The 18,513-nt window shown below is 41.2% G+C and overlaps 2 protein-coding genes across 11 annotated transcripts in view; one reads left to right on the top strand and one right to left on the bottom strand.

Annotated features, from left to right (window-relative positions):
- MCPH1 (microcephalin 1) overlaps positions 1-18,513 on the top strand; it is a 299,005-nt gene that overhangs the window by 122,055 nt on the left and 158,437 nt on the right. The gene's annotated exons all lie outside the window — the stretch shown is intronic.
- Positions 1-18,513, bottom strand: part of ANGPT2 (angiopoietin 2) — a 53,596-nt gene that overhangs the window by 19,556 nt on the left and 15,527 nt on the right. For all 3 annotated transcript variants that reach the window (XM_036838458.1, XM_036838459.1, XM_036838460.1), the window contains exons 2-3: positions 5,025-5,180; positions 1,702-1,823 (exon numbers count right to left, since the gene is read on the bottom strand). In XM_036838458.1, the coding sequence (XP_036694353.1) occupies positions 1,702-1,823; positions 5,025-5,180 (278 nt within the window). The remainder of the gene's footprint in view (positions 1-1,701; positions 1,824-5,024; positions 5,181-18,513) is intronic.

The raw sequence follows: 18,513 nt of genomic DNA, 5'->3' as shown, positions 1-18,513 counted from the left end.
CAGTTCTTATGCAACTCCAGTCTGAGTTAGATGTTTGCTGTCTAAGCTGTGGTGCTCTGGTGCTGCAAGTCATGTAGGATTTTAGTTTGTTAGAGATGTTTATTCGACAAGGTAGTTTTACGGAGAAAATGTTGGGATGTCTAAATATAATTTCATATAAAAATGGAGTGAAATTATTGGAAAAGCACACTACTGGTCAAATGTCAATTAACCTGGGAAAAATTGTGAAGGATTAAGGAGAAAAAAATGTGAAGGATCATTTAAGCAAGAATTATCAGAAAATACAGCAGGTTTCTGTGTGGTTGCAATCACTATTTTGCACAGTGTAAAGCTTTAACATACAAAGGAATTTCATCAAATCGTGGATGATCAAAAAACGTAGTGAAAGTTGTCAATTGTTTTTTACAAAAATTCAGGTTGACTTTGTATAGGAAAGTTTGCACCTTGTGGTAAATGAAAATATTAAGCAGTGTGTCTTGATTTGGGAATAAGATGCACACTTTTTTAGGCAAAGGGCAATACAGTTTGACAAAAATTTACAAAGATGGTGCCTGGGTAACGTAACTGACGTGTGTAAGTGATCATTTTAGCATCCTTGTGTACTAACTTAGAAAATTATGGTGGGAACCATGTCCAATACCAGGGCGTCCAGCATTACTGCAGCCCACTCAAAAGAACATTAAATAAGGCCATTTTAACAACATGAAACTAGAGAGACTGTTATATCTCAATTATTGGTCTCAGACTTTTATTTATTACTTTGCAGAAGAGAAAAATTTGGAACGTTAAGATATTTGGAATAAAAATCTACTTGATTTTCAAAACCCTAAATCATAATGAGTCCAACTTGTTACTCAAAAGACAGAATTGTTTCAGCTTCGTTCTTGATTAACAGGAAAGAATGATTATAAGACAATGAGTTTACAGTCATTTTTGGTTAAGAATAAAGAATCATTTAATTGTGAATTAGAGTGTGTTGTTGCCTGACCATTCTCTATGTCATATGTACATATCCCGATTAGAAACAAGGAGGTAAGCACACCTGGAATGTGAATAGAATTATCCTCATATGTCCCCACCTGGAATAAACCTATGAAAACCATCCCCATTGGTCATCCCTAATCTTAGTTTTTGTATTGGTTTTCTTGGGATTTTTTAATATTTATTTAGATATTAATATAACCATATTTAGTATTAACTTTTGTTTTTACTTTATCATATGCTTTAAGAGTAAATACTGCATCATGAAATGTGCATTGGTTTACAATAAAGTGTAGTTTTCCTGCTGTAGACGGTTTTGCATTGGAATAAACTAAGTCCTCAGAGGCAAAGAACTTGGTAAAGTTAATATCAAATTGCCCCAGCCAGTGTGACTTTTACTGCACAACCCTGGCAGTAGTTTTCCATAGATTCATGCATAATATTGAGGTAGAATTTGGAGGATTAGTGTAAGAGAATCTTTAAGGGGCCAGAGGATTAAAAAACAAAGTTGAGGACTGTTTTAGAAGGTGATGCCCTTCCAGTATTTTTCTCCAAAGCCTCTCCCTACCTTCCCCTCACAAGGTTTCTGATCCTTGTATTATACATTAAGAAATTCAGCATTTTGGAAGCCACACTTATAATTAATAGTCATATGAAATAGGCTTTCATATCTAGAAAGTGTACAGTTCTGGATTATACATTTCTTTGTATTTTCATTACCTGTTCTTATCTTGCAGTTTGTTTATTTCACTGGTCTGATCCAAAATCTGTTTTTCCAATTTGTTTGTAGATAGGGAATGTTCCAGAAGCTGAAGTTCAAGTCTTGTTGTCTGATTTAATACCTAAATGTAACAAAATAAAATTCCTATTTATTATGTTTTAATTAGATATAAAGTTATCTAAATTATAGGAAAACATAACTAAAATGTTACTTACTTACCCAAGCATCTTAATTTGGCATATTTTTCATTTTCAGAAAAGGCTTGTTGTGCTGGATTACATCAGAGTGTGTTAAACATTTTTTTCATCACGTATTTTGGAAAGGGTTTAATAGTTCTGAACAATGGTGTTTGTGTCAAATAATGTTCATTTTCTTGTTCTGCCATGTTTTACCATTTCACACAGTGAGATAATTGAGAGTATAAAATGGTCATATTTAATATATCGGAAGTTGTTGATAAATGAAACGAGGCTTTTCCTCTGCTCAAGACAAAATGCTGTTTTCACATCTGTCAGTAGACAAAGTGTTCAGAAGTCATATACTTCCATTCTATAAGAACGTAGCTCATTTTTAGCCCAGCATTTCCTTGTTTGTATTCACTTGTTTAGTCTTTCTTTCTTCCCCCCCCCCCTTTTCTATTGCTCTTTTTCCTATTTTAAAAATCATGTAAACCCATCAGGAAGCAAGAACATCAATATGAAGTAGGAGCTCAGTTTTGCTTTGTGGGCCTTTCTGACATAGACCACGTGCGGTATCTCTGTTCCCATTGTGTTCAAACAACTTAAAGAATGAATTCTTTCGCGTTTGGCTGCGTTTTAGCAGGAAGAGTCCATGACTCACATCCTCTGTGTCATGGTTACTCAGGATGTGACATCATGTGTAAGTGTCAGGCAGAATTGTTGCCCAGAATGAGGGTCCTTGAAAGAAGCATTGTTTGCTCGGGGTCTGTGTCATTCATGAAAGCGGCAGCCCAGCCCCACCGTGCAGGTTTAGGGACGGTCTGGTCCTTAGTCAAAGCTGGATGCCTTCATACCATGAGCGCTTCTGAGCATGAATAAAGGCATTGGCCAGCCTCAGGGTGTGATTTAATATTAACACTCGGAATATAGATTTGGCCTACATCTTCTTTGGGCCCAGACATTCTGTGTTGGTTATTGATAGAAGGACCTGGAAACTCGGTCTTTTATTTAGCTCCTAAGAGCTATAAAATGAGTTCAGTGGGGGAGGGGTGGGAGGGTGGCGTGTGGGTCCTGACCCACCCAGGACCAGTTGCAATGTTTTCCATCACTTTTCCGAAGGCCTCCAGCTGCAGGTGACTCTAAGTTACCCAGGTCACGTGGTTGTCTGTTCTCTCTGTGTTCTCAGGCCTCCAACCACCCCTCACAGTCTGGTTTAATAGTCTGACACCCTGACAGGCTGGAAGACTCTTCATATCAGAAATTTTCATGTTTGGATTTAACCCATTTCACATAGTAACTACCCAGCAGATGCCTTAAGTAAGTTGGTATGTAATTCGGTCCCTTGATGTCCTTGCTTGGGCTCTGCCGTCTTAATGTATTCAGTTGGACATTATAGGCTGTTTTCTTTCCAGCCATCTTCCTATTTTCCTGTTATCCTGGATCAGGTGATATCTAGTTTCACAATAGATTTTTTATATCATGTGACCCAACAAAACCTCATTAAATGCTAGTAAGCCTAACTTACACAGGATGGCAAAGATTTACATCATTGCTCTGTATCTTATACTTTTTTATTTCTCTTATCTGAACCATAGGCAATGTTATACTTCCAGGACAGCTTTTTGAAGGGCTTAATTGCTCATCAGTTTTACTACCCAAAGGTGGGATGTGACCTAAACATTACTAATTTATTCTAATAATTGACAATGGATATGTTGATAAATTTACTTTTAGATTTTTGTGTCTTCTCCTTTTTGGATTTTATTACCTCTGGGGATTACAGTTTTCAGTACCTTGTGACCTGTTGTGTAAGATACTTATATTTGTCCTAAACTGCTCTGATGTTATGGAAAGATGTGGTAAGCAAATAACTTCTTATTCTATATTCAGATAAAAATCTTTTGTTCTTCTACCACCCCCCTGCTGTTCTCTCTACCTTATCCAGTAGTTCTCAGAGAGACAATGAAAGAATGCTGGTGCCCTTCTCAACGTGGGCTTATTACAGTTGGAAGGCTTATCGGTTCCCTTATTTCTTATCCCCTCCTGACTGATGTTTGGTATTTCTTGGTCTTTTAGCTTAAGTAGCACATAAGAATAATATGTCATGGGGATCGTTTACAATTAAATCTACGTTTGTTTGGTTTTCTTTTTTTTTTTTGAGCATTATTTATAACTCAGGGTAGGAAGATACTAACTTCATAAGCCTATAAAGAAGCTAGGGTTAGGACCCAGAAGGCCATTTCACCGATGACAAGGCTTGAACTTGAAGCATCTCCGTAAATCCCCCCAGCAGCACTTTTTCCCCACCCGGACTCTTCTTATTGGGTCACATATCGTTTGTCATTCAGCATGGCTCCAGATGAATTTTGTTTTAATGTTTTGCTGTTATTCTTCTAATATTTTCATATTTCATATTCTTCTTTCCTACTACTATTAATTGATAGCTCATGGAATCTTAAAGCTAAAAGGGAACTTGGCAGTCAGTCACCTGGCCAGTCTCCCCATTTCATAGTCACAACCTTGGAGGCCAGGGAAAGCTAGTGCCTTGTTGAGATTTGTGCATCCAGTTAATCATGGAACTCAAGGCTCTGGGCTGATGGCTAAACAGTCTCTGTGCCTGAACCACTTCTTCTTACTTTTCTCTTTGCTTCTCTCTCTATAAATTCACACCACAGATTGTACAAACACACACCACAAATTGTTTTGGCAGTTCTGTGAGACTTAGCTTTCATCTTAACTCAAGAGTTAGGGTTAAGCACAAAGCTTCTAGCACTCTGCCTCAGTGCTTTTCATGTCTCAGATGCACAAAAAAGGGAAGGGCTCAGAAATGGAAAGTTTATCTCAAGTCCAGAAAATACCAGTGAGGCAGAGGAACATCTATCTTGTAGTCAAGTATGAATAACGTGAAAATGGTTTGTATGTCCTCAGTAGAATAAAGGTAATATAACTTCAGTAGTAAAAATGAAAATATATTTCCTGATTTTAAATTTCTATCTAGACACAAATTCTTAATTTCTTATCAATTCATCCTTTTTTCCGCTATCCTCGCGCTCTCTCTGCTTTTCCCTTGTTTCATTAGGTAACGATTTTGCGCTAGTATTTGTCTGGCTGGGCCAGTCTATGTTTCCTATTTCACTACTTACTTGGGCTTCAACATCAGTTAACTTCCGGGTCTGCTCTGCGGTTTGATTTAGCAGGTTGGTTCCTATTTCTATCATCACAGCGGTCTGGTTCTGCACTGCGTTCTGTTGTATCTCCACCATTTCTTTCTTCATGTTGTCCTGGATGTAATTCTCAAGCTAGAAAAGAACAAGTGTCAGGAAGACGGTCATGAGTCGAATGATCAGAAACCTTATTCCTAATTAGTTTCCCTGCCTTTTAAAACACCTCTTGGAAGTCTTGTGCCTTGCTCTGACTTTGCAATCTTGCTGGGTTTTTTTTTATCACTAGCAGTAAAAGACACTGTGATTTTATGTTAATTCAAAATCTGGCAGCTCGGTAACAGCATGTGTGGGAGAGAGACGGTTCAGATAGCCCTAGAAGTGCACACAGGCAAGGGAGGTGGTAAGACCACAGCTCAGAGGTGGGCAGATGGCCGTGCCGTGCGGCAGGAAGGGCCACCAGGATTTCGCTGTGTTGCATCCACGTTACGCAGGAAATGAAAATCTGGTACAAAGAAGCATCACTATTGCTACCACTTTCTAGAATTGTGGTTTCTCAAAATACAGGCTTCAGAAGACTCTCTAAATAGAGTATGAGGAGGGATGCACCTTTGGATTTTCCCTGTAACTCAGGGCCACGTTCTGCAGAGACCACCCCCCTACCTTCCCTCTTACTGAGGTCATCACACATTAGACCTGTTAAGTTCTCCTAACATGTGCATTTTTCACGGTTTCGTCATTTTCCCTATCGGGCAGACTTAATCCTAGTCTAGTCTGTTCATTATCTCACATGACCGTCAGGATTGGTTCTTCTCCCATGGACCGAGGGCATGCCTGCTCGTTTCAACACTCGCTTACATGCAAGAGCGTCAACAAGCTAATTCACTGCCATGGGTATAGATGCCTATGTCTTTGGCAGTAAAAATATACAGTTAAATACAAATGCAGGGACTTCCCTGGTGGCGCAGTGGTTAAGAATCCACCTGCCAATGCAGGGGACACGGGTTCGAGCCCTGGTCCGGGAAGATCCCACATACTGCAGAGCAACTAAGCCCGTGCACCACAACTACTGAGCCCGCAAGCCACAACTACTGAAGCCTGAATGCCTAGAGCCCGTGCTCCGCAACAAGAGACGCCACCACAGTGAGAAGCCTGTGCACCGCAACGAAGAGTAGCCCCCGCTCGCCGCAACTAGAGAAAGCCCGCGTGCTGCAATGAAGGCCCAACGCAGCCAAAAATTAATTAATTAAAAAAAAAAAACAAATGCAGGCCAGCCAGGTGTGTGGGAAGGAACATGTGGGCTTCAGGCTGTGCACACCTGCTCCCCTATTTTCCTTGGACTCTAGGTAAGTCGCTCAACTTTAGGGGGGGCCACAGTGTCCTCGTATATATAATAAGGGTTTTGGTTTGGTCAGAGGAGTGTTTTAAGGATTAATTAAGCTCTGCTTTTAAAGGCATTGTGCATGTATAACTCTAGGTACTTAAAATTTCATTTCCTTTCTTTGTTTTTCTTAATGATCCAATCATGGGAGCCACAATTCCAGTCATTGGTCTAAACTATAAGGTCATGAGGACAGAAACCTTATTTTAATTTTCATTTCTTTTTCACATAGTTATAACTCAAAAAAATTTTTTTATTAAATTGGATACTTGAAAGTTGATTATAAAACTGCTTATTTATAAACAAAATCTGCTAATAGTGCCTTTCTTTACAACTCATGATTCTCTGCAGAGAAACCATTCATAGAGCTAGTCATCAAACCTTATTTCTCCTAAAGTGTTAACCCCTGAGTAATTCTATGCTTCTGCCTATAAGAGTGAGAAAATGGAATGGACAGGGTCGAGTTTCTCCCGACAGTCAAGGGCTTCTTTGTTGGTGCAGCTTAACACACTGTGTTCTGAGTGGTGGTGCAGGGTCGGGGTTGGTGTGAGAGCTGTAGGGCTACTGTTTCCATGTTGGTTTGCATCGGCTCCATCCCACGCACTGCCCGTCTCCCTCTGTGCTGGTTATCTTGATGGTTCACAGTCACCCCCTGGTTCTCCCTTGGTTTGGGCAGATCAAATATAGCATGAAACCTGACAATTACTAGAATCCTGATCATTTGTAAAATCTTGTAGTTGAAGCCTTTACTTCTTAATATGAGAAGTGGTCAAAATAGAAAAGACCACCGTAGGAAAAAAATCAGGTACTACTACTTGGCAGTCCAACAAACATGTATAATATAGACTTCATATATTCTGGAGCGTGATAACCCTTGTTACCCTTTTATTAACTAGCTGGTACTAACTAGCTCAGGCCTTCTGGCGGTTGTGGTCTTTCTTTCTTAATTCATTCTTTCCTTTTTCCTTTCCCCCGCCTTTTAAAAATTGTAACTTTTTACAATTTAAATACATGATATAAAACAGCTCATGGATAGAAGTTTGTAATTTCTCCTTCCCTCCCTCCCTCCCTCCGTGTCTCCTCCCTCTCTCCCTCTCTCTCTCTCTCTCTCTCTCTCTCTCACTACCATGGGAATAATGGAATTTTTGAGGTTAAAGTTAAAGCTATGTAAGTCATCCAGAAGAGTTGTCTTAGTTACTCTTAACACCCAGCAAAGATAATATTTAGAAAGACTTATTCTGGGAAGTTTCGAACTAGTAAAGATATACTTAAGCTGGGGTTTGGTTTAAGTACATACTCTGAAGTAATAAGTTACAAACTAGTAGAAGTAAGTCTTAATCTTCTTGTTGATTTGAGTACTTAAGAGCTAAATAAAAACGGTTCTATCTTGTTTCGCTCTAAATCGCATAACTAGAAGGGGAAAATGAATCCTTCATCATCCTCAACCCCGACTGTAGAACTAATGAGTCAAATGTGGTTACAATCAACAAGACACATGAGAGGATTGTTTATAATTTGACATTTTAAAGTCAAGTTCCAATTTAAAATTAGACTCAAGAACTTTAAGACATAAAAGACCGAACTTTTTAAAATAAAATTTCTTAACTTTATGGCCACATCTTTCTCTAAGCTTGAAAACAATAGAATATAAATGCTTTTTAAGTCACTATTTTTTCAGCTTTTCAGGATGACGAAGTCTGTGTACGAGTTATGTGTGTGTGAAAGTATATGTGTATGGTATGTTGCGGGGCGGAGGTTAATCTTACACTGAAGCAAGTTGCAGATCTGTGTATACACGTGATGTGTGTATATAGATATTATATATAGTATATACATATACAGTTTCTTTATATAATATGTACAACTAAAAAAAGTAAAATTCGATATGATACTGACCCAATTGCTAACTAATTGAAGTCTTTGAGAGAAAAGTAAAACACAAACAGGAATATCAAGTATTAGATACTTTGCGTTGATTCTCAGCAAGATCTGTGCTTTCACCCTTGACGCAGCGAAATTAAATTAAGGTTTTAAGAGAGATGGGTGATATGACAGTTGAGTACTCTGAGAATTAAGAACGTACTTAGTCCCAGAAACGGTAGCAGCAGTAACAACCACAGTAACTCTAGTTGATGTTTGTTGGTTGCTTCCATGTCTCAGTTACTGAGTTCATCTCTTTCCATGGACCACAGGTGCCCAGTCTCACATGGGCACTTCTGGACTGGGGTGCCTGGAGCAGACTGGTAGTTCAACCCCGAGGGCACACTGCACTTCCTGCCTTTTAACAGCCAAGAGTGGTACATCCCAAAATTGCTGTGAGCGTGCCTTCCAATGTCCAAGCTTCTCAGTGCCTTAAAGAAAAAGATAGACCACCTACCACACAGTTAAGGAAGGGGAGGGGGTCATTTTTACTAATAGAAAAGCCTAGATTTGAAGACTACCAATGACGATTTTTATCTCCTGGGACATGACAAATGGGTATTTTTCACCCCCAAAGACGAGTAGTAATTTCTTTAGAGAGAAAGACTCTGAACATTCATTACGTAGTGTGAAAATTGCCCATTTAATGCAGGCTTTCCCTAAATCACTGCATGTGCCTGAGCATACGACCAAATCTAGAAATGAAGCCAGTTTGGCTGATCCACACGGATACACGTGCTTTGAAATTCCCCCATCTCTTGAGGTTGACAAATTAGTTCTTTTCTAGTTTGTTGCCTAAAAACGTCTTTGTTTAGTATCTCCTGTATTTAACTGTCTGCAACTGAAACCCAGAAATCTAGAAATCGGCCCAATGAAAGTTCCCTCTAGTATAAGGAGGTCTCAGTACAAGAAAGAATATGAAGCAAATGAGATCTTTCCTCTCACTGGCAGTGGCCAGCTCCCCTCTCCTGCAAATGTTTCCCGTCCTTGTTGTTTGCGCTTAGCCACTCTTATCAAAACAGTTCCAAGACACTTGAGCCTCCCCAGGGAGGGATATGGTTCTTTCTCGTTTCACATGGGTGGCTTCACATACTCATATTTTGCAGGAATGTTTGACATTGCCCTCATGTCTGAAGATGATTAGGCAGTGATTCTCATTTGTGGGTCCAAGTGCCTCGGAAAGGTTCCCATTACAAGTTAGAAAGAATTGTGTGGACGTTCATTTTGTCCTCGTCTTAATTAATGGTCCAAGCACGCTTCCATGTGTGGGTCCTTGAGCTCTTTCTGTTTCCTTCGGGTTCAGATGGATTATCCAAACTTAAATGAACCTCGCAAGGCTATTGCTATGCTTATACTTGCATAGATTCTTGCTTGATATTATTTTTTATTCGCTAAAAAGAATTACACCCTAAACACCATCTTTTAAAAGTTGGCAACACATTGAAATTCAAGCAGCCAGAAGAAAATATTTTAACACAACATAGACATATATATTTTTTTCAATGTAAAATATGTCCTGAGGTTTTTCATTACTCCCCAAACATTTGGAAAGATCAAATTTGACAGGAAAAATAAGTCCATTTACGAAGCAACTGTGGCAGATTGATTACACACTAAAATATTTCCCTGGCTATCTTCCTTTTCACCAAGATTATCATCATCATTTTTTGTACCAAAAGGAAAGTAATCTCGGAATTGGCTGGGGAAAGGAAAACATAGATAGTATACAAAAATCATCCCTAACTTCAAGATTTTGATGTTGGTCCCTTACCAACTATATAGATCCTGGTTGAGAGATCACTTCTACTTAAACAAAGCTCCGTGTCCTGATGCCTTTTAGTTCATTAGGTTTTGTCCATCTGAATAACCTAATTTCCATAGGAAGTTAACAAATAACTTGAGGTTTCATTGGAAACATTTCGTTCTATAGCATTTCAATTTGGAAACAAGATACTATAACTGTTGTCTCTTCCACTCACACCCCTCCCCCAAAAAGGATGTTTTTTCCTACCTCACTAATCCCTCCGGACTTGATCCCTTCTTCCCACCAAGGTCTGCCCTCCTTTGTCTTCTGGGTTGTGACGCAGCCCCTAACTCTGCTTCCATCCCGCCTGAGAGTCAGGTAGCTGGGTGCAGCTTGATCCCCCTGCAGCTCACGTACTGCACTGCACCTGCTCCTGTGAGGCAGAGCTCAGCGCACACCCTTCTTGGCCTGTGCCCTGTGATCTCCTTGCCTCACGTCCTGTGCTCACCTGCCTCCTGGATGTGCCAGACCACGTAGGCTGCTTCATCCCTCTGGCCTTCGTCTGCGTCTCCTTTGCCAGGAGGCCTTGCCCTTTCTGCAGTCAGATGCTACACCATTGCCCGCTCTCTTCAAAGAGCCCCACGTCCTTGTGTGTTGCAATTTGATATCAAAAACATTTCGTTTTTGTCTCATTGATTTTTAAACCTCCTAATACTACAGGTTTACGTTCTTCTTTGCTTGGGATACAGCAATCCTGAAGCCGCTCTCCAGCCATCCGCACTAGTAACAACGAGCAAAACATTTGCTCCGATAATTAGTTTGGAAATGTGAACGCAAGATCATTAAATCAAAGGATATTCTGTTTGGAAGGCTTATGACCTAATGTTCTTGGTTCCCTGTCATGAGGAAACTAAAACATCTTTGGAGGTCTTCAGACAGAAAAGTGGCAAAACTGGGCTTTCTTCTCCCTCCATATAATGTTTTGTTTTGTTTTGTTTTGTTTTGTTTTGTTTTTTAATCTGGACATTTGACTGCCCAAGCAGTTGTGTCCTCAGCAGTGTTTAAGGAGAGATGCAGATGTTAAAGGGGGAAAGGCTGGGAGATGCACGTCTCAGGCAAACCTTTGTCATCTCAGACCTTGCAAGGGACTAGAGGCAAATGCATTGCTCCACATTTTGGAGATGATGATCAAATACCCCATGAGCTGGGGAGTCTCTCCATGTCCTTTTTGTATTGATGCCATACTTGAATTCATGTCTCCCAGAAGAGCCCGTATCAAAGCCACTTGCCTTCCATTCTGGCCCTTTCTGTCCTCTCCAGGGTCCAGCAGACAGGATATAAAGGGAAGCTAGGCCCTGACAGCACAGGTTTTCTGAGTGGTTAGTAAGCACACCTGCTTCTGTCCTCCATAACTGCACGGACCCCACCCCACAGAGGATCATTCAAGCACTTCCTACAACTAATTTGTTCTGACCTAGTTTTCACTTTTTTCTATTTATCATTTGTGAATGACATTCTGTTCTCTGATCCTGTGTCTAGATAACCCCGTTCCTATTTTCACTAGTACAGAGAGACTAGAAGTGTGCCCTGTGCTTACTGTAAACTTGGAAGACGTGATAAGGCAGAGTACCGTAGTCACTAGTTGCTGCCGTACTGAAGTTCGTAGCTTGTCTCCCTCCTCCTGGGACAGATAAAGTTGTGAATAATCTGAGTTCACCAGTATATCTGTGCTCCATCAAGTCATATGTCTTTGCTTTTATTTGTGGGCGTAACTATATATTCCTTTTCATTATTTAATTGGTTTTTTTTTTTTATCACATACACTATCTCTTTGCCTCTTTGTATGTTGCCCTTACCATCACTCCAAAATCTAAGGAGAAAATGTATTTTTCCCCTCAAAATGTTCCAGTCATTTCCTACTGATAAAAAGGCTATTTTTCATCAATAGCATCCCTTTTAAATTTAGGCAAGCATAATGAGGCTGGTATAGCAACATAAATTTGTTTGGGCATTTCATATAGGAAAAGGGGTCATGTTTTACACAAGATACAGCTCTTAAGAGGGCTCTTAAAGTACATACCTATTTACCCAAATATCTGCTAGGGCTCTGGTTCACAGCACTCACAGATACTTGTAAGTCAAGGAGCAAATAAAATGCAGCAGATGCTGTTAGGTCATATATACACTTATATACAGCAAGGCTAGTTATAGCAATTGACACCTGTAAAATGCCTATCTGTATCTACATCTATATCTTATCTATCTTTCTATGTATATCTATATGTGTATGTTTAATCTCCTTTGATTCTCATGCTGCCTTAGCTTGGGTTTCCCCCAAAGCGGAGCCCGAGACAAAGGCACACATGCAGGAAGTTTACTTAGGAAGTGGTCCCAGGGAGCAGCCTAGGGGGACAGGCGAGGGAAGCTGGGTGGAGGAGGCCGGCACACACGCGGACACCCTTGACCACCGCGGTGGCATTGGTGACAAATCCCGCAGGACCTTCTAAGGATCCGTAGGAAATGTGTTTCAGAACCTTCTGCCTGGGGCAAGAGAGAGCGCACTCCCATCCCTCGCGGGGCAGGGCGACCCCCGTGCTGTGCTGCACGGGCCCGCGGGTGCGCCGGCGTCCCCACGGCTGGGGGTCAGGCGGGGAGTGGGTGTCCGGGGCACTGAAGCCCGCTGACCGCTCCCTGTGAGACTGGCTGGCGGGGGTGGGGGGCCCAGAGGACGGGCCGTGGTCTCCAGATGTTCCGGGGGATCAGGGGGCGCCCCCGGGCCTCATTCACAGAGCAGAAACCCCAGGCCGGAGCCCTCCCAGCCTTACCCGCGGCCGCGTGGACCTGACTGTGCTGTGATGGGAGGTGAGGCCAAGGTGAGCGGCTCCAGGCCCCGGGTCGTGTGGGATCATTGGCTTAAAGCCCTGGCATGTGCAGTTTGGTAACGTTGCTGAGAGAGCGGCCGTGAAAGCAGCTCTCCTGAAAGTGTCAGTGTTTATAACGGATTGGAGAAAGGGTGGAGCCGGAGACAAAAGCGAGGCCACGATCACCGATCACGTATGCAGAAGGTAGAACATGAGCTTAGCAGGCCAACGCAACTGAGAGGACTTCCCTTCAACCTCAGCAAATGCCCGACGGCACAGAAGACATTCTGCAGGCTCCGTCATTGGTCTGGTGCCTGGGACACTTTGTTCTCAGCCTAGGAGATGCAAGTGATGCTTCCTACAGAGGTAGAAAGGGAACATACGACTGTTCTCTCGTTTATAAAAGGAACTGAATTGTCAGTTATTACAATGGGAGCCGTTGAAATTCAGCTCTGGGAACGAGATTTGATAAATTTAGATTACAGTATACTGAGGATTTCTTTTTTAATGAAACTAAAGTGTTCTTGCCTCTCTGAAATTAAGGTGCACCGAGAAAAAAATAAGGTGAGTAAATTATTTCAGTGTCTTTCTACGGCAGGCAGAATCTTTGAAACATTATGTGTATATTCATGAACATACATATTTATAAACATGTCCTCAGGTGTGGAGATAAATGTAGATACAGAGGTATCCATCCATTGTCACCTGGCTGTGGGGTGACAGACCTTCAAAAGCTGGGTGGGGAGGAAGGCTTTGGAAATCAATAACATTGTTGAACTTTCTCATTATATGAATGAGGATTCTAGGCCCTGGATCACAGTGTTAGCTGGTAGCGGAGTGAAAATTAAAACCCTGGTGACCCAATGCCCAGTCCAGGACTCTTACCACTGCACTGGTGTACCTGTACTTACCTGAAAACTTTGCTACCAAGTGTTAACAATGTTACTTTTTCATTTCTGTGATGAAGTATTCAGATCGCAAAGGTTACTTATGCCTGTCCCATTTCTGCTCTTTCTGTATTCTGTGGGTTTGCAAAAATCCTGGGTAGATTTCTAGGGACAAGATAGTGTGATCGGGCTTCCCTGGTGGCACAGTGGTTGGGGGTCTGCCTGCCAGTGCAGGGGACATGGGTTCGAGCCCTGGCCCGGGAAGATCCCACATGCCGTGGAGCAACTGAGCCCGTGAGCCACGGCTGCTGAGCCTGCGCTCTAGAGCCTGCAAGCCACAGCTGCTGAGCCCACGTGCCACAATTACTGAAGCCTGAGCTCTAGAGCCTGCAAGCCACAGCTGCTGAGCCCACGTGCCGCAACTACTGAAGCCTGCGCGCCTGGAGCCCGTGCTCTGCAACAGGAGAAGCCCCGACAGTGAGAAGCCCGCACACTGCAACGAAGAGCAGCCCCCACTCACCACAACTAGACAAAGGCCGCACACAGCAACGAAGACCCAACACAGCCAAAAATAAAATAAATAAAATAAATAAATAATTAAAAAAAAAAAGATAGTGTGATCATCTTTGGAGCAAAAGCAGATTTTTTTTTTTCTTTTTAACATGAAATAAAGGTACACTGTCACAATTACTATACTAGATGGCTATGAAAGGGAAAAGACTTAAAGAATTTAAGTGATTTTTTTTCTTGAAGATACTTTCAAGACAAACTAGTTTTTTAGAAGGAAGGCAGGAAGCTTGTGTTGTTTCTTTAAAAGAATGGGGGGAGGCGCTGGGAATGCAGATGGGAATGCTTGAGAACTGTCAGAACGGGGCCTTGCACGCCCTGCTGAGCGCCGCACAGCGGAACAGATTCCAGCCAAGCCCCTCTGCTGCCTTATCTCCTCTGCTAGCAAAAGGTGGAGAGAATTCCAACGGAGAACGCGAGGATACTACTGGAAGGTGCCCAAAGTACACTCGATTGATTTGCATGAAAACAGCGATAAAGTCTTCCATCCCTTGTATATGATGATGTACTACTGATGTACCATCAGCAAAAATGTGTTCTTACAGTATTTTCTCGGTACGGCTGGTAGCTCTCCTTTGAACTGTTCATGTTCTCTTGCCCCAAAACCATTCTATCTACTTTATGGTGGATTTGAATAAATGGACACAACATGTATGTGTATACTCTCTCCACCGACTGACGTTTCTAAGAGCCGAGTGTGTGTGACGGTGCCTTGTGTGTGGTGAGGAAATGGAGAGCTTCATCCAGCATCACGCTCTAGTCAGACTTGCTGCAGTAACAGTGCTGGGAAATATTTAGACAAGTGTGTTCATTTTGCTTTTCATGTTCATAAAGCTGTAGCTGCAGCTTTTTTAATTTTATGATTGTATAGCAGCTAAAGTTCATGCTTTTCTGAACCATTAAGGAGGGAGAGTTTACCTCATCTAATATATTAGATTATCTCTAATCTGACCTCTGGTTCAGTCCTCTCAAGGGTTTAAAGCTATAAAAGTTTTCATATTTTTACATTTATTTACATAATTCAGTGGCCTGTGTGCGCATACTTTAAGGAATCGTATTACTTGCCGGCGCTTTGCAAAAGCAAAGAAACTTAAAAGTGATCAATCCTTTTTTTAAACTCACATTAGAAATACAGATTATTTGTTTAATTAGGCTATGTTTTGCAGATTACTCTTTAAACTGTAATGCATTTTTAAGCATTTTAACAACTTATTTTAAACCTGATAAACAGAAAAAAAATTTTTTTTCTAATCGAAAACAATGCAACAAAAAGCAGAACAATATTCAATGACCAAATTTAGTGGCAAATAGAATAGTACAGCTTTTTTTTTTTTTTACTAATTATAACTCATCTTTATTTCTTGATCTGAAATTTGATAACTGTATCAAGTATATATCAAAGTATTTACTGTTCACCGATGAAATATTTTGCTAGTCCAGCTGGGACTGCGGTTCACTTTGCAAGGCCATGGGGAAGCTTTACGCATGTCCCCCCTTCTGGCTGTGGCTTGCAGGCCCTCAGAGCTGCGGACGGCTGAAGTTTGGCTCCACAAGAAGAGAACCTCCACCGGGAGCTGCAGATAGTGATTATGACTTCGGACAAATCAGTGACCTTCTAATTATGTCTTCCAAGACCTCCAGACCCAAAATAAGAGTGTCTTGCTACAAAATATATGTTGTATCAATCTTCTCTTTACACAATACCAGTTCTAGGGATGGTGTTGTTTCTGACTCATTTTTAGAGGGAGTTTATTTCTGTCATTTGTTTCAGCGGCATGTCATTCATGTGTAGGGAAGTCACCTTCTCTCCAGTGGTTAAGTAAGAATAGAGATGCAAAGTTTGGCCATAAAGTGAAGATGTCACTTTAAATGCACATTATTATATTTCTACATGGTTAGTTACTTATCACCCTAATTTTTGAATAAAATTTCACTCTAAGAAGGAATCCATTTAAATAGACACCCAGGGACTTCCCTGGTGGCTCAGTGGTTAAGAATCCACCTGCCAATGCAGGGGACACGGGTTTGATCCCTGGTCTGGGAAGATCCCACATGCCACGGAGCAACTACTGAGCCCGTGTGCGCCACAACTACTGAAGCCCATGCGCCTAGAGCCCGTGCTCTGCAACAAGAGAAGCCACCGCAGTGAGAAGCCCGCGCACCACAACGAAGAGTAGCCCCTGCTCACCGCAACTAGAGAAAAGCCCGCGCACAGCAACAAAGACCCAACGCAGCCGAAAATAAATAAGTAAATAAATTTTTTAAATAAATAAATAGGCACCCATATAGATTTACACCTTGTCATAAAATGAACCTTTCTTACATACTAACTTGCTCAATATAAAACCTGTTGAGCTGCCCAAATCATGAGGATTGGGAATGTTTTGTGGCCAAGCATATGATACCAAATTGAAACTGCTAAATAATATTCCTTTGTGAGTACTTTTCACTGCTTTCTTTCTCACAATAGAATATTATTTTGACGTGTAAATATTGCTCCTTGGGGACTGGTTTGATGTGTTAGTGCACTACATCTCAATTTTTTTAAATAACAGATCGCGGGTAAAATTAAACACATCACGGGCAGCCTGTGGAGCAAAAGGAGCCCGTGCAAAAGAGTACCTACTATATGATCCCATTTATATCAAGTTCAAGAATAGACCAAACCTATGGATGGTGACAAAAGTCAGAATAACGGTTTCTGGTTGGGAGGCGTTTAGGAGTGTGCAAGAGAGATTATTAATGGGGAAGGAGCACGAGGGGAACTTCTGGGTGTGAGAGATGTTTTATATCTAGATCCCAGTGCTAGATACACAAGTAAATTCGTATTTTAAAAGTTCACGAAGCTGTCAATTTAAGGTTAGTACACTTTATACACTTCTCGTGTTTTAGACCTCAATAAAAATATTTTTAAAGGCACGGGTATTAAAAATGAAATGTTTGATAACTTTTGCCGTGACACTGCAACCCTAGTTACTATAAGTGATTTTATTTACCTCTGTCTGCAGCTTTCATCTGGTTGTACCTAAGTACTGCCTAAAGAAAAGAACTTTGAAAAAGTGGTTTTAAAGTGACTGTCTGCAGAGAGTGTAGATTAAACCGTTCCAGCTGCCCAAAGAGGGTTAAAAGTATTCAGTTAGGTAAATTAGTAATTTAACATTCCGAAACTCGATTCTTTCCGGATCAAGCATAAAAGGCATTTGCTCTCGGAAGACCAAGAAAGAATTCATGCAGTTCCCATTAGTCTAAAAATAAATAATAAATAAATAAATGTCTGAGTCATGGGTTGCATTTTGATGGAGTTCAGTGGCTTCAAGCATAGGAAGAAAATGATTTATCCTTTGAATAGCTGTGCTACCCATTGGGATGAATACAAAATTACTCTGAAAAAAGTAAAATAAATGAATTAATCTATTGAATTTAATTGTATTTTGAGTTATTCCAATTAAAGCAGCTCTTGCTTTTGAGCAGCATTATAAAAACTTGAATAAAGTAGCTTTGTGTTGGATTCAGGTTGGAGAGAAGTTACATGTGTGATTTTTGAAGCTGTTGTAGGGCCATCATTATGGCACAGGTTTTGGGACTTGGACACACCTGGGTGTGAATCCTAGCTCAGCTGCATACTAGCTACCAGGTCAACTTTTTTCACCTCAGATTTCTCATTGGTAAAATGAGTATATAAATGCATTCTGTGCTACGTTCGTCTGAAAATCAAATGGGACAAATGAATCAGAGTTCCCAAGCTGTGTGCCAAGCCTCCCCAGGTCCCTGCAGCAAACTCCTAAGAACACTGGGGACAGTTCAAATATTCAAGGGAAATCCCACAATATTTAACATCTGTCAGCTACTGGAAGAATTAGTAGCCCAAAGTAGCTCAGTTTCAAAACTATTAGATGGTGCCACCGGGCAAAGCTGGGTTTTTTAGTGGTTTGCTGTTGTTAAAAGCAAGAGCGCTACAAAAATCCGCGTGGAACTTAAAATGGGAGTGGCAGTGTCCGACCCGATTCCGAAGTTTGAGGAGCTGGGCAGTGCCTAACTGGCAAACAGAGTCCATAAGTATTTGGGGTTACTTGAGTTTTAGAGCATCCTGTATGGAACCTTGCATTTGGTA

Source organism: Balaenoptera musculus, chromosome 21, assembly GCF_009873245.2.
Source record: "Balaenoptera musculus isolate JJ_BM4_2016_0621 chromosome 21, mBalMus1.pri.v3, whole genome shotgun sequence".
In the NCBI taxonomy this organism is placed as follows: domain Eukaryota; kingdom Metazoa; phylum Chordata; class Mammalia; order Artiodactyla; family Balaenopteridae; genus Balaenoptera; species Balaenoptera musculus.
This window is presented reverse-complemented; position numbering and strand designations above follow the sequence as displayed.